At 44.9% G+C, this 22,804-nt stretch overlaps 1 protein-coding gene across 2 annotated transcripts in view; it reads left to right on the top strand.

Moving 5' to 3' along the window:
- ASXL2 (ASXL transcriptional regulator 2) overlaps positions 1–22,804 on the top strand; it is an 86,494-nt gene that overhangs the window by 20,768 nt on the left and 42,922 nt on the right. The window contains exons 3-4 of one of the 2 annotated variants that reach the window (XM_085218204.1): positions 13,431–13,539; positions 16,573–16,729. In XM_085218204.1, coding sequence (XP_085074330.1) covers positions 13,431–13,539; positions 16,573–16,729 — 266 coding nt within the window. Of the gene's footprint in view, positions 1–13,430; positions 13,540–16,572; positions 16,730–20,475; positions 22,036–22,804 lie in introns of those variants that run through there. The other variant, XM_010708025.4, reaches the window with a different exon arrangement.

Here is a 22,804-nt window from a genome sequence, read left to right as displayed (position 1 = left end):
AAAGAGAGTGACTGTAGTTCAATGGAAATGACCCAAAGCAAAAACTTAAAGCACTTCAGGAAATAAAAAATAATTTAAAAAAAAAAAGCAACTTTACTTACAAATCCTAATCTAGAAAACTCTCGTGCTATTTTCTTTAGTATTGCCTGCAGTAGCGTTAGAGATCTTTATGTTCCATACAAGGAGGGTATTGAGTGTTTAGATGTTACTGATCTGCTTTACAAAGAGTAACTCAGATGACAAACCTGGAACCTATGGTATGCTGTTACCATGGCTTTAATTCTCGAGTCTTTGCTTGCATATGGCCCCTGAGATACACAGGTTTATCTGCTAATATGGGCACTTGCTATGAAGTAGAAAGTATTTCTATCTTCTAAAAGTAAAGAAGAAGCAAGGAAAGAAGACTACATGCCAGCTCATCTATTTTGGAAGGAAACAGTCATCCTAGATTTGACTTTATTATGTCCCCTCCTCTGTGTTGCCAGTTTAATACAGCAACATATGCTTTGCAGGAAGTACAGAAGGGTCCAAGTGTAAAAAATTCTGCTGATAACAAGATCTGCTCAAGTTGTAGATAACAGAAAGATGTTCTGTTTTCTGGAAAGAAATATTGGTTTGTCTAACAGTAAGGAAATATCCTCATTCAGCTCTTAGGGAGGTGATGAAAGTAGGGTTGAATTCCTGCCTTGGCAACACGCTTCATTTGAGTGCAGTACAACATTTGGTTTGTCAGAGGCTTACCAGCCTCAGGTCTGCTTTGATGCCAAACAAATTAAGTGTTGGTAATTTGTCAGCAGTGTACCTACAAACACTAATTGCACTGCACCTTCAATCCTTCCAAAACTGGGAATGTGCTGATCTGTATTGGTAACCTTGCTGGTGACAACATGAAGTTCAGCAAATGTTACAATCATTCAGGTTGGAAAAGACCTCTAAAGTTACCAAACTCCACCCATGTCCCCACCATGCCTGCTAACCATGTCCCTCAGTGCCACATCTGTACCTTTCTTGAATACCTCCAGGGATGGTATACCACTTCCCCAGGCAGCCTGTGCCAACGTATCACCACTCCTTCCTGATTTTTCCTGATATCCAATGTTAGGTACTTAACACTCATGAACGCTTCTAGCAATTCAGAATGTGTTTTTGGGCAGAGCCTCGGGGAAGAAATCTGATGTTGTGCAAAAGATCCAGTCTGTCAAGGCCACAGTTTGGAGGGGAAGGACAAAAAAAAAGGGGAAGAGTGCAGGGAGTGGGGCAAAGGGCAGAAATGCCATGCATGTAATCAATCTGAACCTCAGGTTCTCTTGCAGTTGATGTGGAAGTTTAGTCTAACCTGACAGTAGGTTGTTTCCCCTCTCTAAAAGCTGCTGATGAGTATTAGGAGACCACAGATTCCTCATAGAATCATAGAATGGCCTGAGTTGAAAAGGAGCACAATGCTCACCCAGTTCCAACCCCCTGCTATGTGCAGGTCACCAACCAGCAGACCAGGCTGCCCAGAGCCACATCCAGCCTGGCCTTGAATGCCTCCAGGGATGGGGCATCCACAGCCTCCTTGGGCAACCTGTTCCAGTGCCTCACCACCCTCTGGGTAAAAAACTTCCTCCTAATATTTAGCCTAAACCTCCCCTGTCTCAGTTTAAAACCATTCCCCCTTGTCCTATCATTGTCCACCTTTTTAAACAGCCCCAATCCCAAAAGATGCTGGTAGGAGCAATCAGATACCAAGCTCAGTTTCTCTAGTTTAGCTATCCATCCTACTGACTCATCCTTATTTGGATACCATGTAGTAGTCTTTCCTCTTAAATGTTGAAATGACATAATAAAGTTTTGTTTAGGTTAAGACTTAAACGATTAGTAGTTCTTAAGCAATTCCATTTCAGTTTGTGCCAGTGTCTGTTGGTGCCTAGACTGGGATTGTTGGGATTCTCACAAGTCATAGGTTTTGATAGGTGGACTTAGCTCAAATCAGCATTTATTAAAGGAAAAATTGTTATATGAGGTGTGAAACTTAAGTCACAGGCTGGCTGGGGTTGGAAGGGATCGTAAAGATCATGTGTTTCCAACCTCCAGCTTGTCAGATGAGCTCATGTAGCTCACCAGATCCTTAGTCCTCTTTTTTATGGAAGTTCTGGCAGGAAACCATGACAAAGCCTTTGAGAGCAGATTATAGCCATTTCCCCATTCTTGGTTGTATTGAGATAGCAAGAAGCTGCAAGACTCTCAGGCTGGTAAAACATGGTACAAGTTTGCAGGCAGGATGTAGAGTCTCCTGTTGATGTGTACCAAAGTATTCAAGTTTTGAGTTGTCTTTCAGTGCAAATTGTTTTCAATTAATAAAATAAAAACAGTTTTTTTCTGATGGTGAGCTATTTATTAACAAAACACAGTCTCTTAAACACTGCCACTTATGACTGTAAGGCTTTTTATTTCAGCATCTATTCCTTATATTGTTAGATACATTGTTTTGGTTAGATATATTGTGTTTGGTGACCCTGCCATGGCATGGGGCTTGAAACTAGATGATCTTTGAGGTCCTTTTCAACCCAGGCCATTCTGTGGTTCTATGAGGTACATCCTTCTCTGAATCTCCAGTTCCAGATAGGGAATAGGTTGAGAAGTGATGAGTTGTTGTAGGTTTTCTGGAATGAGGCAGAGAGAACGGGGAGCCCAACTAATGTCCAGCAGTCACTTGTTTGGCCCCAGCCAGCCATCTCCCTCTGCTTTGATTCATGTTGAGCTGCCACTTGGCAGCTGTGTGGGAAGAAGCTTCACAGCATGTTGGTGTAGCTCAGAGGACGTGCTTGGTTCTGTTACAGGGACTTGGGAATTGCAGGGAAGATTGCAGGTACCACTTGAAGTGAGTAAAGAAAAAGTGATTTATGCTTCTTTTAGAACAATTTGGCTGCTATTTTTTTGTTGTTGTTGTTGTTGTGGCTGTTTCTTTTTTAGTGGAAGAGGCTAGATGTTCTGTAACAGTACCTTGAGTGATTCTGGCTGATTATTTTTCCTGTATTTGTCATTTTATTCTAGTACTCAAACCAGTAATTTATTTGTGTGATTTTAAAGGTCAGCCTAGGACCAGTACTGTCACTTTTGGAGATGTAAGGCATCCTGAAGCCAGGCTTATACTTCTCACATGATCTGTCATCCTGATTTTCTTTATTTGCCTATTTTGACAGGCCGCCTCAATCCCATGAGATCCTTTCCTACAGGTCACTGCTTGCACACAGCAAAAATGAAATGCACGTGAAAAAATACTCTGTGAATCTGCACCATAACCATACGTGGCTCTAGGCTTTGTCCTTATGAATGAATCCCACTTGCCTTATCTCTGTTGGCAATGTAGTGTAGACAAGTCCGAGCGCTTTCAGACAGGGCTTTGAAGATGCCCAGAATCAGTGCTAACTCACAGAATGCCAGCTGTGAACGTTCCCTGAACCTGAATACATAGGCTAGATGGCAGCAACAGAGAACCACATTTGTTTGAACATGAGTAGCTGTTTGAGGGGGGAGGTGGGAGTGTTACTGACTCAGTCCCCTTGGGTCTGTTAAAAGTGGTCACTGTAAGAGCAGCGTTAGCTTCTTTGGTGGATATCTTCCATGGTCTTTTCTCCATAGCTGTGAATGTTTTGTTTTCTCAAGTATTTTCACAGAACCACCACTGTAGAACTAGTGTGTGGGTCTCAGTCCTTGTATGGTACTGCTTTTGCCCAAATGCTGATTGAGTCAGTGTTTGAACGAGGAAGTGTATCTAATCTCAGTGTAAATAAAAACATGCTACTCCAGCTGCTTCTTTTGAGTATCCATTGAATTTCTTCTATGAAGAAACCCAAAAAGCTGCTAAAACCACTTCTGGAGAAATAAAAAGGAAGTATAAAAGCCAAGTTTTATTTTTCTCTGGTCCTATTTAGATTAGAGAGGAGTGTGTCATCGTGGCTTGGCTTCAGGGCTTTCACCTGCCCTTCTGTGGGTGGATCATCTGTGCCTCATTGACAAGTCTCTCCTCCCAAATTCCTCGCAAGATGCTCTGCAGGTTTGGCTCCAGGCAGCCTTGGGGAGGTGATTCCCTTCCTGACAAGGGGGTGGTTGTGTGAGCAGGGCTGGAGCTGCTCAGTCTGTTTGTAGGAGTGAGCTGCCAGCTCTAATTTTAGACTTCCATAAGGTTTCTTACTTCTTTTTCCCTCCTGTTTTTGCTAGTTGAAAATCAGAAGCTACAGTTAGGTCGTCCTCTGTGGGTATGGGAATGGTGCCTCCTCCTGACTGATAAGGAGGACAGTAATGTTGCTTGTCTTCAAAGGGAAAGAAAAGCTGGAGAGTTCTGTGCAGTTCAGAGCTGTGCCATCCATATTTGTGAGGCTTCCCCAGCAGCCTGTGTGCTATGAAATGGGCATCGTGCTTGCCTGGGAAAAGAGCTCCTTCCTGGTCACTCTTGGAAGAGGAGAGCTCGAGAGGATGCAGATCACCAGCATAGAACTCATTGAAAAAGCGAGCACAAGTCAGAATGCTGTTTGTACACCTGCAAGATATTCTTACATCTCAGAGTAGGTGTAGGACCAACAAAGTGGCTCTCCTCATTCTTGGCAGAACACTTTGCCACTGAAATTGCACAGCTATTCTTCAATACTTTGTCAATTTCCTTCTGCTGCAGAGCTAAGAAATAAGGCAGGGTTGAGTGAGCTGAGTGGTGTGCTCCTTCTGTGGTCTCGGGGCAGTTGTTCCTTCACAGCTTGGTTCTGGGAAAGTCTTCTTCCAGTGGAATCATAGAGATTGGAAAAGACCTCATTGATTCCAACCCCAGCCCATCCCACCATGCCCACCGATCACGTCCCTCAGTGCCACATCTCCTTACTTCTTGAACATCCCCAGGGATGGTGTGACCCCACCACCTCCCTGGTTAGCCTGTTCTTTGCTTCCTCTGGAGAAGAAATTTCTCCTAATATCTGACTCAAACCTCCCTGTTACAACTTGAAACCATTAACTCTCATCCTATCCAATAATCCTTTCCTAAAACCAAACCACACAAAAGCACCCTACCACAGTTTAAGTGTGGGAAGGGACTTTGAAATGGTTGCAAGGTTCTTAAATTATTTTTGTAAGAGCTGGACTTCTTACTGGAGCCCACTGAGGTTGAATGTAGGGGACAAATTATAACAGGGAAAGGAATCTTTTTAGAAGCCATTTGAAACTGAAACTACCCAACAACAGAAGAAATGTGCATCCTGTGTCTGGCCAATGGCCTTGTTCTTGCTGCTGGCTGGTTGCACTGCCTGTGGAATTATGCCTTGCCCTGCTGGAGAGGGAGCTTCTCCTTGCCCAGGAGAAGAGCTCTGCAAAGCTGAGCTGTTCTGAGGCCTCTTTTGAGAGTATAAATCTTGGTTTTGAGTCCTGTGATAGTTTTAGCTCCTGAATAGCAGATGTCATAACTTACTTCATCTGTAGGTTCTGAAGTTCTTCAGAGTTTTCACAAGTTCTGGGGATATCAAGTGTAGTCTGCATCCTTCGAGCCATTCCATAATGACTTTGGTCATTTTTTATTTTTGCTTTTCATCAGCTCTGAATCTTGTTAAAATGACCTTACAGCTGAGGAACATTTACAGCCCACTAACAGCTTGTAGACACAGCGTGGTACTGTATAAATTTGTCGTGGCAGAACCTCTAGCAGTTCATGGGGTGGCTTCTTATGGAGGAAGCAGCCAGAGAAATAGCAATTGCCGTTTCAAGTTTAGAAGTTCCTCAGCTCTAAGCTTAGAGGTGTGACCATTATAGTGCGTGATAGAAACAACTAATTAACTTCTCTAGGGAGAACCAGAACACTGAGGATGTAGATGTCTTTCTGAGCAAGCTATCGTGGAAATAACTTTTGATATTTTCAGTTGTCAAGCCACAGCTGCAGTTCAGAACGGCTGATTTTGGGAGGGACTTCTGGAGGCCATCTGGTCAGAATGAGGAGTGTGACCAATTTTGCATGGTGCCCTTGCCTTTGTTAATTGGCAATTATTTGGCAGCCCAACTAATTCCAAGGTGCTTGGAGCTGGAGGCAACCTTGAGTGCCTCTGGCCCCCCCTACCCCAACGGAGGCACGCAGAGCAGGGTGCCCAGCACCACGGCTGGGGGTTGGGGAGATCTCCAAAGAGGGATGCTCCAAATGGCCACCAGTTTTAGGGTTGCATGACCTTTAGACAATCATCTAAGGTTGGAAGTGGCTTTTGGTTATAGATGCATCTGCAAAAGAGATGTTACTGCAAATTTGTCTTCAACCTTGATGTCTATAGTCTAAATACTAAAGAAGGAAATTGCTTTGTATTCTGCTTGCTGTCTCCTTTTAATGAATGTCAGCGCACTGGCAACTTGAAGAGTTTTTTTTTGTTTTGTGAGCAGGTTTTTACTGATGAACCATTAGGAAGCTCAAATTTTGACGGAGATTAGCACGTAACAGAACAACTTTCACTGTATTGCTCTTTAAATGGCTGCAGGCCTCTTGTCATGTTGGTGAGCTCATTTTTAGCTTTTTCTTCAGTGTCCTCTGGTCTGAGCAGGTGGCTGAGAAATGCCCTGTATACCTGAATGGGAAAGATCCTTGAAGCAGAGACCGGCAAGAACCTTGAAGCAGTGCATCTCCCACTTGATTCCTTGTGACAGCAGGAAGCTGGGAAACTGGAAAGTAATGTGCTGAAGCTAGCAAGCTAATTTAAATTGTATTTTCCTGCTGCAGCTGAAATGGAGTGGATGAGATGGGAAGGACATACCTAGAGGGCTTCCAGACCTGCTCATAGTGACCATGCCTCACTGGTTTGTACAGCCATCTGATCTCTGCTAACCATACAGCTTCTTAAATACAAATTGTCAGCCAATTTTTCCAGTGGCAACCCATTCCTGTTGTGTGAACACCTTCACATGCACATCTGAGGGAGGACCAGTGCATTATTACATTTGTGGCAGCAGCTTCTGCTGTAGACTGGTCTAACCAAAGCTGCTTTTCAGGAACTGCTGGTTTGTATTTCTGGTGAGTGCTCATTTCCATAGGTAGGTCACACTGCACAGAGCTAGATGCTGTGGAGGTAGGTGCCCATTACTAGACTGAGAGGCAGCAAACACAAAGTTCTGGATGTGAATTCCCATGAGATAGGAAAAATGCCACTCTGGAGGTGATAGACCACTAGAGCAGGGTCAGGGAAGGCTTCTCCTTTTTTGGAGCTGCTCAGAGGGGACTGGGCAAAGCCCTGGTGTTTGCTTGAGCTGGAGGCTGGGCTCTGATATCTGGAAGTTCCTCCCATCCCAGTTGCTCAATTCCTGGTTCCCAGCCTCATGCCCTGGAGGTGAAGTGTTTTTTGGCTTCTGTGCCTCCTGTAAGATTGAATCATTGCAGTGCTTCAAAGACTTCCTAGGCTTAATGGAAAGACTGGAGTTAAGGGCTGCTGCTTCTGTGTGCAACTGGAGATGCAGTGCTCCAAATGTTACTACAAACAGCTCTCGTTTTTCCTCCCTTTCAGTGTGCAAATCTTGAGCTGGCTGGGAAGGCTTTATAAATAACTGAAATCATCAGCTGACAACTATCTAGTTACTTCACAGATTCTTTAATCCACGCTTTATTTGAGCTTAATCTTCAAATGAGCTGAAACATCTTTAGACTACGTGGCATAGACATGATAGTACTAAGTGTGTATTGGGGAAAACAGGGCAAGGGCTTGTGCAGATTGTGCTTTAGAACCATCAGGGTTGGGTTACCCCTGCATCTCTCTACTGTTCCCAGTTAATTACTTCCATTCTGACGGAAGATTGAGATTCTGAAATGTCCATCAGGATTTTACTTGACCCACTGGGGTTACTGCATGCAAGACTTCTTACTCTCAGTTGGAACTGGGGGATCTTTTCCAATGGGAAAGGATTGTTTGCTGGAGGAAGGTGCCATCGAGATAGCATCTTAAGTGCAGGATTCTTCAGCTTTCTTCCATCCATTACTGCAAAAGCTCAAAAGAATGACTGGCAGAAAGAGAGCAATAAATGCTGATACGGTAAATTCTTGTGTGTTTTCCATTTTGTTAAAAAGTTGGATTTGTTTTTTTCTGGAGAAAATTACCAACTAATCAGCTTTAAAAAAGAAAACAAAAAACCTGAAGATCACTAGAACGTTGCGTTCCGTTTGAGGCTCATGTCTCTGCAGCAAAGGGGAATTTGTATGAAGTCCTAGCTGTAAAGTACAGGCTGAAGCTGTTTGGGGCAGCGTGATGGCTGTGGGTCCATGTTGGGGGGAGGCAGTCTGTAGCTCTCAGGGAGCTTTTTGGTGGTATGTGTGGCCAGGGGCTAAAGTAGGTTCCCTAGAGCAGGACATACTCAAAACCCATCTGGATGCTTTCCTGTATCTCCACAGAAGGAGGCCCCACCACCTCTCAGGGCAGCTTCTTCCAGTGCTCTGCTGCTCTGCCACCCTCACAGTAAAGAGACCCTTTCTCATGTTTATATAGAACTCCCTGGGTTCCAGTTGTGGCTTTTGCCCCTTGTCCTGTTGCTGGGCACCACTACAAAGAGCCCCATCCTCCTGACCCCCGCCCTTCAGATACTGATGATCAGATCCCCTCTCCCCTTCTCTTCCCCAGGCTGAACAGCCCCAAGGCTCTCATCCTCTCCCCATCAGGAGATGTTCCAGGCCCCCACCTTCTCTGCAACCATCTACTGGGCTCCCTCCAGCAGTTCCCCGTCCTCCTTGAAGCTCAGCACTGGACTCGGTGCTTCAGATGTGGCCTCTCCATGGCAAAGCAAAGGGGAGGAGCCCTTGCCCTGCTGGCTGTGCTCTATGCAATGTTCCCCAGGGTTCTATTGGCCTTCTTGGCCATCAGGGGCACACAGTCAACCTTCGGTCAGCTACTGGTCAGTCAGGGCACCCGGGTTCTTCACTGTAGAGCTCCTCTCCTGCAGCTCAGCCCCTAACCTTACAAGTGCACGTAGTTATTTTTCCCCGGGTGTAGGACTTTACACTTCCCCTTGTTCCTCTTTGCCTAGCTCTCACCCCATCCAGGTTTCACTGGATGGCAGCATGGCCTTCTGGTGTGTCAGCCATCCTCCCAGCTTTGTATCATCAGCACACTTGCTGAGAGTGCGCTCTGTCCCTTCATCCAGTTCATTAATGAAGATGTTAAAAAGATCACACCCACTACTGACACCTCCTAAAACCACTCTGGGTCCAGCAAGCCCTCAGAGGGCTATTTCTTTGCTTAATGAGCATTTCAGCAGAAGTTAAAGTTGCCACCAGTTTCTGTAGCACTCTGTATCTGTGCAGAAGGTGGAGGTGAGTTGGTAGGTGACATCAATAGCAGGTAGAGGGAAAAATGTTCATTTGAAAACTAGTTTCTCAAGAGATGCTTGTGTAGAGATCATGTTTCTGTTAGCAGGGACTGCTAAATGCATTCATTGCGATAGGGAGAAGCTCTGCTGTGTGACTGTTCATAACATTTCTTTTGATAAAGGTATCAAATCCCTGATTAACCGCATCTTCCACTTCTGCTACTACTGCAGTCTCGGGAAGAGAGTTCTTGCTGTTTCCTTAAAATAAAATTACATATGCTTTCCCATGATGGCATATATTCCCTAGTGCAAGGGGAAATGTAGGGTGTAATTGTGCAGTGATGAATGCTGCAGGAATTCAGCAGGTTGGCATTTTTTTCTGGAAAACACTGGAGCGGGGATCTCAGAAGACAGATAGAAGTAGGATTTATTTTTTGGTTGGAAACAGCTGGTAGTTCTGTAGCAGGAATGGGAAAATTGTGGGGGCATGCCAAAGATATGGAAGTCTTAATTCTGTGTCCCAAAAGCCCCAGAGGGTGGTTTTGTCTGGTTTCTTACTTTCAGATCAGAAAACACTAAGCCTTTCTGCATAGGCCTTAAAGGGTGATTGAGAGCAGCACACAAACAAGTGGACAAACATATGGACACTGTGTTTAAGTGAGGCTGTATCAGTGCTGTGAACTTAAAGCTTTTTGTCTGTAAACAGCATTTAAGAAAATCAGTGAGCTTCTGTAGGGCTTTTTTGTTCTTATTCTGGACTCAGCAGGGGACATTGGAATGTCCTTGTGTTCCTGTAGGTCACATTCAGTTGTCATGCCAGTCTTAATAGACCATTAATTAAAGCTGTAAGTAAACTTCAAATTCGTTGTGGGCTCAAGAGCTTTTTAGCATCCTCTGAGCCGATCCTGACGTAAGGGTTTACAGTGCCTGTGGTTCAGGTGCAGGTCCGTATAGGCACTGCTTGTGTTGTTGGAGCAATGGTTCGGTCTTAAAATCATGAAGGTTGGAAGAGATCTTGAAAAATCATCGAGTCCAAGTGTCAGCCCATCCCCACCACATCCCCAGTGCCACATCCCCTCAGTTCTCAAACACCTCCAAGGGCGGTGACCCCACTGCCTCCCTGGGCAGCTGTGCCAATGCATCACCACTCTTTCACTGTATGAATATTTCCTAATAGTGTCTTGCACAAATTTATAGGAATTCTAAGTGTTGATGATTTAAAATTAACTTTGTAACATGAAAAGCTTCTAGCTAAATCTATTCCCACCAAAAAAAGCCTTCCAAAGCCAGTATCTCATCTGCATTTCTAGAAAATAAACTGAGAAGCCCAACAGATACACGTGTTCCTTTCTCTGCTGGTGTTAATGATATAACCTAGTCTTACTGCAGATCTGCCCAAAACTTTTTAAAAACAAATAAATAAAAATTGTTTCTGGTGGATGGGGAGGAGGGTTCATATTAATGCTTAGAAGTTGTTTTGCTGAAGTTTTTAAAGGGGTGTTTCTCTCCTTTTTTTGGGTTGCACTCCAACTCCAGAAGGTAAGAACCACTGCTGGTTGTTGTGAAGCTGTTCCGTATTAACACAAGCTGCACAAGCCTTAATTGAAGAGCCCTGCTTGTTTCACGTGGGCATAGAAACAAAGTTAAAGCAGTGTAACTAGTGTCAATGCTTGTTGCACTAACCTGCCTTGCTGTTTGCTGTTTGCATTTGTGTTTGACTGTAATGCAAACATGAAGCCTGCTTGCAAGTTGTGGAAGTGTCAGGCTGACAGCACGGAATGCTCAGTGTCTCACCAAATGAACGTCGCTGTGCAGTCTTGGGTTTGCATTTGGTTTGCATGATGGCTTTGTGCCTCTTTGTCTGTGCATAGAATCTGCTTTATTCGTAGAATGAGCTGCTTCTGAGTCTTAAATTTGTTTTAACAAGCTTTGAATTGGTGCTGTGGCATCTGCTTACCGTGCCTCTCTGCTCTGGTGCTTGATCTGAATCAATTGGGTCTTAAAGCCTATTTTAATTTGCTAATGAACCGAAAGCTTTTTGTGTGAATGTCTGATTCAAAGGGAACGTGGGGAGGAAGGGATGCTCAAATATGGGGAAATCCTTCACCCTTAAACACAGCTGGATCTGTTGGGGCCTTTTTGTCAAGTTCCATGAATTGCAGTGAAGATGTGAAAGGTGGATGCTCACTGCTGGGTGCACTTTGTACAAACTTCCATTTACAGCAAAACAGTCATTAACTCTTCTGCAGAACCCCCGAGCTGTGCAGAAGTGGGTTCTGAGCAGCATTTCTGTGCCAAGCACCAGTGCACATCCTGCCTGCAGGACCTGCTGGAGCTGTGGTGGTTCTGCTCCAAGGCAGGGAGCTGCTGGCCGTGTGCTCTGCTAACAAATTACTACTGGAGCTTTAATAGAAAGGAGCCTTCTGATGGATAAGTATGCCTTGTGTCGTGGTCTGAGTGCAAGTTTGAGTTGCAGCACTGCAGAGATGAGAAGTCTTCACGGTGTCAGGCCAGCATCCCATCACAGGTGACTGAACAAAAATGATTCTGTCGCACTTTGTTTTCGAATCAGAACAAATCTGCTCAGTCTCTGAGGTCTCAGGGCAGGGCTGGTTGGGAAGGGCTCAGTGGTGGAATTGGAAAGCCTGGAAAGAAGTGTTACACATCTTTTTTCCTACTGAGCATGTTCACCATAGAGCTATCTCACCTTTCCCTGGTGCACATTCACCTTTTCAAGCTCCTTTTTCTCCTGTTCAATCTGAAGAAGCTTTGAATTTAACATGGAATGTAAGAGGCCATGATTTAATGAAGGCTGACATTTGACAGTTCTCAGAAAGGGAGCTTGGTATGTATGCATCTGCTGGGAAGTAGCTTAGAGAAATGCTCTGAGGGGTGAGAGCTTCGAGTGTGCATTTCTTATGCTGTTGGTCTTACAGCTAGCTGCCTTCAAGCTATCACAGGGGCAAGCAGTGCTGAGTACAGCAATAGTGGGAGAGTGGTTGGGAACGAGGTGACAGAGCAGACACCTTCCAGGTCATTAACACACAGCACAGTGTAGTTGATGTGTTGATGGAATGGTTCTAAAGGCTCATGGAGGACCACCCCTTTGGCCAACTATAAACACTGCATATAGAGGTACAGCTACAGAGGTACTATTCCAACCTTTGTAAAGCTGGGTCATGCCAAAACTTGGTTCTTTGTTGAGCTTTCAGAGCATGGCTTTGCCTGGGTTCTTGTGAAATGTCTGGCTTAGCTCTGATCTGCTGCCCTGATCAAGTTTTTAGGTGGAATGAGCTCAAGGTCAGGTACGTGGTGGGCTTCTTGCATCTAAATGCAGAAATGGGTTTTGCATAAAGAAGGGAAAGGTGCTGGAAAGCAACACCTTTGAAAAGAATATGGGGCTGCTGTAGGAAACAGTACTGGGTTGTAGCTTCCAGGGTGACCCTCTAACTTTCAAGAGGTGAGGAATAGGGCTGCAAAGCGTCTGCATGGCTGTAGTGATGTCAGCCTAATGTGCAGTAATGCTGCTGGTTCTGGCCACTGGCAGAATGGAAGCAGAGCTCAGGGCTGGGCTCGGTGTGGGATGATGTTCTCACTTAGTGTGAATGTGCTCAGGAGACGCTTCTATCCAGGGATGGGGATGCTGGCTGAAGTTGGAGCTGTCTGGAGGTGAGCTAAAGCTCTCAGCAGAGGTGCTGGTTTCTGACCCTCAGCTGTCTGTCCGTGTCAGCCACGGCAGTGTTGGAGGAGCTGGGTGAAACTCAGTTGTAAGAAAAGCAGGGAATTCTAATGATCTCTGCAGTCTGCAGTTAGCTTGCAACAGATCTGCTCTGAGTTTCAGAGATGCAACTTTTTGCACTCAGAGCTGTACAAATAAGTGCCCGTTTTGATGTTCTGCAAAGAAGAGGTGGAGGGCCTGAGCACGGGAGCTTCTTGTGTGCTTTTTTTCCTGGAACTGGAGCGTGGGTATGTCAGGCTGGTTTCATCATTGCTTGTTGTGGCTGATTCAACTTGTATCAATGGGAATACCCATCGGGTCTGTGCTCTGTGCATGCTTGGTCATTGGGTGAGGGGTTGTGACTCCCAGCAGAAGATGAAATCTGTCCATACAAATGCAAAAATTAATCCTGTGCTTTTATTTTCAGTGGGACTTCTCCTCTTGCATGCCTGAATGCTATGTTACATACGAACTCCCGAGGGGAAGAGGGCATTTTCTATAAGGTCCCAGGGCGGATGGGAGTGTACACTCTGAAGGTAAGTTTCTCAGTCTTGTTTGAGTGCTCAATGGCTTTTGTTCCTTTACAGATATTTTGCACTAGGGTAATCCAATGTAGGGAAGAAGGAGCTGTTCCTCACTAGTGTGGATTGTAGTGTGAGGTGTACCTCCAAAAACAAACACTGAACTCCTCATTCTTGCTGGTGATCATCTGTGTGCAGAAAATACAACCAAAATAGTGCTAGTTTTTGTTCACAATGGTGTGGATTGCTGGTATTAATTATCATCCAGAAATGAAATTGTAATAACATTATAACCACAAAAAAGTAACGTTATCACCACTCAACTCATATCTAGAAATGAAATAGTCCCTTATCCTTGATCTATTAATAGCAGACAGGAAGTATTTCTAGGAAAAAAGTATAGAATCCTTCGTGTAGCTGATTTGTACTTCTAAAAATAATCTCTATTTGTGGTTTCTTTTCCCCACTTACGCTACTCAGATGAGGCCTGCTCTCACTGTTCTTGGTTTTCTATGTACTTGAAACTGGTGACTTTGCCATAAGATTCCTCTCGCTAGTGTAGATCTCTCCAGTTTTGGTTGTGTCTGCTGTAGCCACATTCTTCTTCTCAGTCCATGCTCCAGAGAGAGCAGTAGTAACTTCTGAGGTAATGTTTGTCTTATCCTGTAATATTTAAATCACTAGAATTGGAAAAGACCTCTCAGATCGTGTAGTCCAACCCATCACCACCAAGCCCACTAAACCATGTCCTGAAGTGCCACATCTCCATGGTTCTTGTTCTTGGAAATCCAGACCAGGGCAGACGAGTGGAACCCTTGTGTTCCTCTATTTTCCCATCTTATTACTTGTAAAGTAGGTGCTGGAGCATCCTACTTTTCCCCCATTTAGTGGCTGGAGCCTTTTGGTGGTTGGCAGTGCCCTGTACCTCTGTCCACTTGGCTCATATCCCCATGTGCTTGTATTTGTTGCTTCCCCTGTACTTATTATCCCCTTTGCAGCAGAAAGGCCCACAACTGGATTTCCTGTTCACTGGTAGCCTGAAAGATTCCAGTCTGTAGGAATATTTCTAACCTGATGTTTGGAGAAGTCCGTCAAGCTCACCACAGGTGATAAAACAGAGCACATCATCTTGCAGAAGTATTTATAGGAGTGCTAGCTGGAAGACCGGATTTTATTTGATTATTCCACATGGTTCACTAAATGGAGGAAGCTTAATTATTGAAAGAAGAACAGTTATAAAGAGAAGATGTTTCTATAGTTTAGAGTACACTTCTGCTTTGAAAACAGGACGTGCAATAGGGAGAGGTAAAGGTGCCTAGAGGAATTTATGTTAATGAAGATCGTGCATTGACATCTTGCTTGGAGCACAAATGTTATGGAGAGCAGCTGAGGGAGCTGGGATTGTTTTCTCTGAGCAGAAGGAGGCTCAGGGGAGACCATCACTCCTTACAACTACCTGAAAGGAGGTTGTAGCAAGGTGGGGGTTGGCCTCTTCTCCCAGATAACAGTGAGAAGGATGAGAGGTGTTGGCCTCAAGTTGCACATGGGGAGATTCAGGTTGAATTTTAGGAAACATCTCTCCTTCAAAAGAGTGGTGATGAGGCATTAGAACGGGCTGCCCAGGGGGGTGGTGGGATCACCATCCCTGGAGGTGTTCAGGAATCGTGGAGATGCGGCGCTGAGGGATGTGGTCAGTGGGGGTGGGTTTGCACTTGGGCTAAATGATCTTTTCCAACCTTAATGATTCGATGGTCCTGGGAAATTTTGAGAGAAGGCCAGATGGTGAGTGCAGACAAGGCATGGCGATAGAAGGTCTTGAGGAAGGGGCAGAGCTGGAAGGAGAGCACTGGAAGTTGTCTCCGGGTGTTGGGAAGGACCCTTGGAGAGTCCAACCTCCTGTCAAAGCAACTCTGGCACATCACTGAGGAGACATCCTGAAACAATCTGAAATAAGGGACTGTATAATTGCTGTGTGCCAAGTGACTGACATTATTTCTCCAAAAGTTATGCTTTAAAAAAAGGTTGAATAAAGGAAAGGTGAGCATTAGGAGTACACAAGTGTAGTCTTCACCAGCTTAAGTGACACCTGGTATAAATAGATTTTTCCATGCTTCTCATTATGCTTTCTCTTCCCTCGTGACTTGCAAGTAATTTTTTATGTGCAGTTAGAAGAACTGCATTTGTGCAGTGAGGGATGAAAATATTCAATATCTGACCCAGTTAATAGTCACCTGGCTGGTGGAAAAAAATCTGGAATTATTGAAATTGGTGAAATCGGTGTCATCTGAATTACTTTTTGGACCTCCAAGCAAAGACCAGTCACAGCTGTAACTTCAGAGAAAAGACAGTTGCCTCCAGGAGAAGGGAGAGATTGCACATCAGTGTCCAGCTGATGGCTGACAAAAGGATGCCTCCACACACACACCTAATTTGTGCAGCTGTCCTGAGCCCTTTCTTGCCTGTAATCATGTGAAGTTGCAGCTGTGTATCTAAGAAAGAATACAGAGCTGTAATTCCAGCAGAATTCTTCCTTGCAGAAGTCAAGGCATTGTTGCTGATTAGCACTAGCATGACAACGTAGGTTAAAATCTGAGTGGTGGTGATCGCTAGAGGGCAGCCTGGACTTAGATGTGGACAGGCAGCAAGGGCTGGCTGTTATCAGCCTGAAATGTTACGTGTGAGAATGGTGGACCTGCAGGAGCCTTCCAGTGTGTTGTAGTGCATCGCAGGTCACTGCGGCGTGTTACAGTGTGTTGTAGTGTGTTACAGATGGTGACCGGGGATAGGCGACTATAGTGGGTATGCAGGGAGGGAGATGTGAGATGGTGACAGGGAAGTGCCAGAGCCACACCAGCAGGCACGTGTTTTATGCAGGCTAGCAGAAAGCACTGAAAGGCCTGAAGCTGAGCTGTTCTGACACGTCTCTGCAGCATAAAAAGTCCACGACAGGCACTGGCTAAATGAAGGAAACTGCAACTTAGAAAAGATTTTATTAAGCGAGGAATTTCTTGCTACGTGGGCTTCCTGACCTGTTGGCTCCATTTGCAGAAGGACGTTCCGGATGGGCTGAAGGAGCTTTCGGATGGCTCGGAGGAAAGCAGCGACGCGCAGTCCGACTCACAGAGCTCTGAGAACAGCAGCAGCAGCAGCAGCAGTGATGGGTGCACGAACAAGGACGGGAAGAAAAGCAGGTGGAAAAGGAAAGGTAATTTTCCCGTTCAGGAGAGATGATAACGTGGTCTCTGTGAAGGACTTTCAGCTTTTTGCCGATCCCATCTGTTGCCATATAAAAACAGGACGTTACAGGAGCCTAAAGTCTCGTTCACAGCTTATGCTCCTGACTTGAATTTACATCATAAGTGCAGCATAACTTGAAATCGAAGAAAAAGTATTTGCAATTAAATGTCTGTGTATAAGTCCTTGATACAAGCATACTGGGCTTCAGACCTAGGAGCAGCAACATTGGTTTTTTACAGGTTTTCTCTTTATCCTGGGCCTTATATTGAACCCTGTATATTGAGCCCTAGGCCTAACTCTAACCCTTCTTTCCTGAAACCACTGCACCTTCTGATTGCGGCCTCTCTCAGCAGTGTTGCATGTAGCATTGACTAGGAGTGAGCACAGAAGCTCTGAGATTACAGCTTGTTATGGAGACTGGGGCTGTGGGTCTGGGCTCCATTTTCCTGCTTTGGACTTCTTTCCCTCACAAACTCAACAATAATTAGGTTGTAATTAATTCTGTACAGTTGAGTATTTAATCACTTTCAAATGTCAGTCACTTTTAAATAATACAGTAAAGTTCAGCAATGTTTCAAGAGTACCTGAATTCTGAATGTTCTGCAGAAGAATATCTTTGGTGTTACCAGGGAACAAGCAGAGGAAATAATGCATTTCACTCCCTTTTCAATCCTAGTAACCTGACACAGTGTCTGGCTGGATGCTGTCAGTAGTTGCATCATGTATTTGTAACACATTGCAGTTTCCTTTGCCCACGTCTAATTCCAGAACTCATTCATTTGATCAGTGTCTGAATCTTCGTTCCTCCTTCAGAATTCTGGTCAAGTATCTGTTTAAGTGCTGAATTAATTAAAAAAAATATGTGTACATAATAAAATTTGAGGATGCAATATACATTTACTAAAAATTCCTTTGCTCTTTCTTCTAAGCAGAGGCTGCACCTTTCTCTTGTGGGTATTCCTGTGTCTTTCAGTGTAGCTGCTGCTGTTACAACTGCTTTGCCCTTTAATCTGATCCTTTCTTTTTCTACTCAGTCATGCACAGAATTTCCTGGCTGAAATGCAACAAAATGAAAAGCTTATTTCCATTGCAGCGGTGGAGGCATGTAAGCAGTTTTCTGACATTACTGGAGCCATGCAACAGAGCATTTAAGTCAGCTGGGGTTGTGTGGACCCAACCATGTGTGGGGTTTTCCATGTAGTGCAAGTAAACAAAACCAAAGGAAACCGTTAGATAGAATTGTGAGCATTTAAAACACTACAAAAATAGGCACTGTTAAAAGTTTAGAAGTAAGACTTGACTCCAAATTAATCCTTTGAAAGAGGAAGTATGAGAAAGGAACTTTCATTCCTAACAAAGCCTCAAAATGGGACGTTATGTAAAAAACTTGCAAGGAAGTGCAAAAATCTTACAGAGAGATTGTTTGCCTAGCAATATGTGCGTGTCTTCTATGTAAAAGTTCTACATACGGTGTTACTGCTGCCAGAGCAAACAGAACCCTGTGTGGTTTGGGAACCAGAGGAAGAAGGAAGGGAATCTGTAGGCTGAAAGAGGTGGCAAAAGTTACCCAGAGCTCAAAAGCAGAAGATTTGAAGTTAGCAGTTCCAGTACAAATAAAAAAGGGAATTTTGCACTTCTTTTGTGGCCAGATACTGATTATTCTTCTTTCTAGGAATCCCAGTGCTTTAATGCACTCGAAGCCAACTTCATTATTAAAAGTGTGGCAATGGTCAGTGGTCAGTGGTGTCACCGAGTATTTTCCTTCTGTTCCCCTGAGGTTTGTTTTCCTTTGTTTGAGCAGCTCTTAATTGTTAATGAACTAACCTCTGAGTGTCACACAAAGGCATTCCCAGGTTCTGAGCGGAAATGCTGTTCTCCTTGAGCTTCCCATTAAGAAAATCTCTGTACACCACTGTGCTGGAGCAGGGAGGGCATTTCTGTGCAGTGAATTGTTGGGGCTGCAGATGTGTGGAGCTGCTGCCAGGCCCAGCAGAGCTCGGTGCAGCCTGAGTTGCCCCTGTGCCAGCAGTGAAAATGGAAGCACAGTCTCTATTTACAGCTCGGTGTTAGTCCTATGAATACTGTTCTGGCTGAAAGTGCTGGACCTCTGTGCAGGGAACAGGTGGAAAAGCAATATGAGGCAGTACGTCATAGAATTACAGAATGGTTTGGTTGGAAGAGACCTTAAGGATCATTCAGGTGCAGCCCCTGCTGTGGGTTGGCTTCTGCCCATGACCTCATCCAGCCTGACCTTGGGCTCCTCCAGGGATGGAGCGATTCACAGCTGTACACGTACCTCAGATTGCCCCAAACCAAGTGCAGCACCTTGCACTTGGCCTTGTTGAACCTTGTTAGGTTCCTATGGGCCCCCTCCTCAAGACTGTCTGGGTCAGATTGGATATTAGGAAATATTCTTCTCTGAAAAAGCAGTGATGCAGTGGCACAGCTGCCCAGGGAGGTGGTGGGGTCACCAAACCTGGAGGTGGGGATGAGGCACTGAAGGACGTGGGCAGTGGGCATGGTTGGGGTTGGACTTGGGGATCTTGGAGGTCTTTTCCAAGCTGAACAATTCCATGATTCAGTGCTGTTGGTGTTACATGTTTGGTAGTCTGGAATCTATCCCTTAACAGCAAAGTAAATTTCCGAGCTCATCGTGTGGGCTCCGTTCCTCCCTTTGGCCCTTAGGTTGCCTTTAATCCTTTCAGAATTATCCCTCATTTCACTGCCTCTTCCCACGGTGCTCGGAGCTCCTTTTGCAGTTCTCTGCAGTTGAGTCTGTGCTGCAGAAGAACATTTTATGCCAGCAAGCTGCGTGTGCCCAATTTTCATTTTGTGTATGTTGAATGGTGTGGGTTGAGCATGCTTCCTCAGGCACCCTGCAGTAATCTCCTTCACCCTGGTGCTAAACCAGACAAGCGTATTTCAAACTCTGGAGTCACATTTGATAAACATTTTCTCCAGGAAGCTATTATGGTTAATTTAAGTGATGTCTTTGCCATTGGGTTTTGCTTTGTCCTTTTAGATGCACTGCTTAATTTCTTTGTAGGTCGTTTCCGTGTTTCGGTATGGTTCCCCTTTTTATGAAGCTTAATATTACTGTGCCATGGTGTGTGAAATTCTTACAGAGATTTCTCTCTGAAGATTTTCTTTATTAAAACACAAAAACCTGTACTTCGCTCAACTAGAAGTCAGAAATTCCATACAAAAATAACATTTTTCAAGCTTATGTTACACAAAAGAACATTTAAAGTCATAAAAAAGTTCACTGGTACATTCTTCTTTCAAAGGCTTTTTTATGAGAGTGTGGGCTCTTATTAAGCTCCCTCTTATGGCACAGTGTGAGAACAGATTCATATTGCCTGGCCACATGTTATTCCTCTGTTCTTCTGCACAGGGACAAATTCAGCCATCCTGACAAATTTACCATTTTTGGTGACTTTTTGACCTACTGTGTCAGTGACGAGCAGTAAGGAGTCAGCAACCACAACGGGGGCTTCCCCTGGGCACTTTTGGCTTTGCTGGTGACCTCTGTACCTTTTTGTTTTGCAGGGCATGGTTACTTTCTCTATGATCTCCCTCCACTCTCTCTCATCTCACTGCGTCAACGTGGCCCTGCTCCTTTGGATACTCTCAGACACTGCAGGGGACCTTTTCATAGAATCCCAGAGCCATTCAGGTTGGAAATGAGCTCCAAGATCCTCTAGTCTAACCCCACCGTGCTCACTGCCCATTTCCCTCAGTGCCACATCCCCACGGTTCTGGAACACCTCCAGGTTCGGTGACCCCACCACCTCCCTGGGCAGCTGTGCCACTGCAGCACCAACTCCTTCAGAAAAGAAATGTTTCCTATTATTCAACCTGACGGCTCTTCCACGAGACCTCCAGTAGATGTTATCGGTCTGCGTCAGTCTGTGTGTTTCATGGGGGGTTTTAGAAACACGTAGCGATGGTCCAAAATACAAAGATAACTTCATTACAAATGGTCTCTTTAAAAATACAAACCATCAGAACATAGACCAGCTTTCCACCCTCCCCAGAATTTCAGTGCTGCTTTTCCTTCCAGGCTGTGAGGGGGGAGCTGGGATGCTGTGTATGCCGTGCGGTGGTGGTCAAAGCGGGGTTTGGGTCTGGATGCACCTTTGATACTTTGCAATTTAGGTTTGGAAACAAGGCTTGGGCAGCCTGGTGGAGGTTGCTGGCCCTGCCTGCAGTGGGGGGGGATTGGAGCTTCATGATCCTTGAAGTCCCTTCCAACCCAAGCCCTTCTGTGATTCTTGTGCTCTTGGTGTTGTTTTATTCCATAGCTTTCAGCCCATAGGTTTCACCTACTGCATGCATCTGGAAGGCTTTTTTCTTTCAGCTTCATTTAGCAAAACCTGCAGTGCAATTGTATTGCTATAATATCCAAGAGGTAGAGTGGATGAATTTCTGCACAGAAGCAAATTTTCAGTCATACATTTGTTTGCTCTGCTTTGAAATAACCAAGAAGACATTAAATTCCAATTAGGTTCCCATCACGTTTTGTTCCGCAGCATCAGCTCTGGAACGCAGCACTCCTACACGGCCACTTCCCGGATGCTTACATGAAACACTTGGAGGACTCCTTCCTTTGGTTTAAAAAACCAAACTAATAGCCCCAGTTCAGACAGAGTGCTCTGGTGGCATTGCCTGGCTGCTGGCTGCTTTATTACCTGTGCGGTCGTTGAGGTACGGTGAGCCCTTTGCGATTGGAAGCGTCCCAGAACCTCATTAGGAAGCGATGCTCATGCAGCTTATTGCAAGGGGAGGAGGGGTGTTGTTGGGAGAACACGGATCTCTGATGGGAATCAGTGAAGTGAGTGCAAACCGTGGTAGACAGCGAGCAGATGAGGTGTGCTCCCGTTATTGCGTTTTGCTCGGAGGCTCCAACTTGAGCTCTCTGAAACTGCAGCTCAGCTTAACGTGCCATTATTTTTGCTCATATACATATAAAACAGGAAGCACATTCAGATAACATCAACAGCCACTTCCTTATATGTACAAAAATAAAGTGCTCTGACAGCAGCAAAACTGACACTTTGATTTTAAAAAGGGTAGAAACCTTGCATTTGTAGACCCACATGGGCATTGCGCTGAGCCAATCAGGAGCACAGAGGAAAAAATTTAAAACAACCCTCCTGCATTATTGTCTGTACATCTGTGCATAAGCAGAAGGCTGGAGGAAGCCACGAGATTGCAGCTTTTAAGCAGAAGAAATAATGTTCATGGAGCAGCTCCGTGCAATTCCCCTGGAAGGTAAGGAGATGCTGCTCCAGCGGGCAGCTGCTGCTGCGGATTTGCACTGTAGGGGATGGAGTGGGTGCTTTTTTGGCTCTGTGACGATGGGCAGTGAGACACAGATACCTTTTCTTTGACCCTGATGGGAAACAGTTTCTCAGCTGTCGCCTTTTGAGACTGACAATAAAAGCCCAGCCTTTTTGGATGCGGTGCGGTGCTTGTAAAACCAAAACACTTTGGTTTCACATTCTTTTAAATCATCCTGAAACTTTAAGTGTAAATACCTCACTTCCAGATGCTTTTATCATCTTTTCACTATGGTTTTGGGGCAGCTTGCAATTTGTTGTTGTAATGCACTCCATGAACAAGAAGTGCAGTGAGCTCAGTGTTACTGTCTGTGTGCTACACCTCATTTGTACATCTGGGGCTGTTTCGGAGCTCCACTGTACTGATGTAGTCTGTGCTTATGGAGTCTGGAAATAAACCATGTGTAACTTAGTCTTGTTTCTATGGCCAGCTGCAAAACTTCAGCTGACTGAGGTGCAGCTTGAGCAGTACATAGACCTGGCTTTGCACGCTGGTGCAAATTGAATCACAGGATGGCTTAGTTTGGGAAGGAATTTAAAGGATCACCTAGTTCCAACCCCAAATAAAGCTATCTCATTGCACTATAGCATGAAAGCCCAGACTTTTATGGCTTCTATCCATTAAAAAACAGCATTCAACATTGGATTTTCCTGTAATTTCTTCCATGCTGGATGTTCCTAGTGTACCCCTTCTACTCAGA

Source organism: Meleagris gallopavo, chromosome 2 (assembly GCF_905368555.1).
Source record: "Meleagris gallopavo chromosome 2, MGAL_WU_HG_1.1, whole genome shotgun sequence".
Classification (NCBI taxonomy): Eukaryota; Metazoa; Chordata; class Aves; order Galliformes; family Phasianidae; genus Meleagris; species Meleagris gallopavo.
This window is presented reverse-complemented; position numbering and strand designations above follow the sequence as displayed.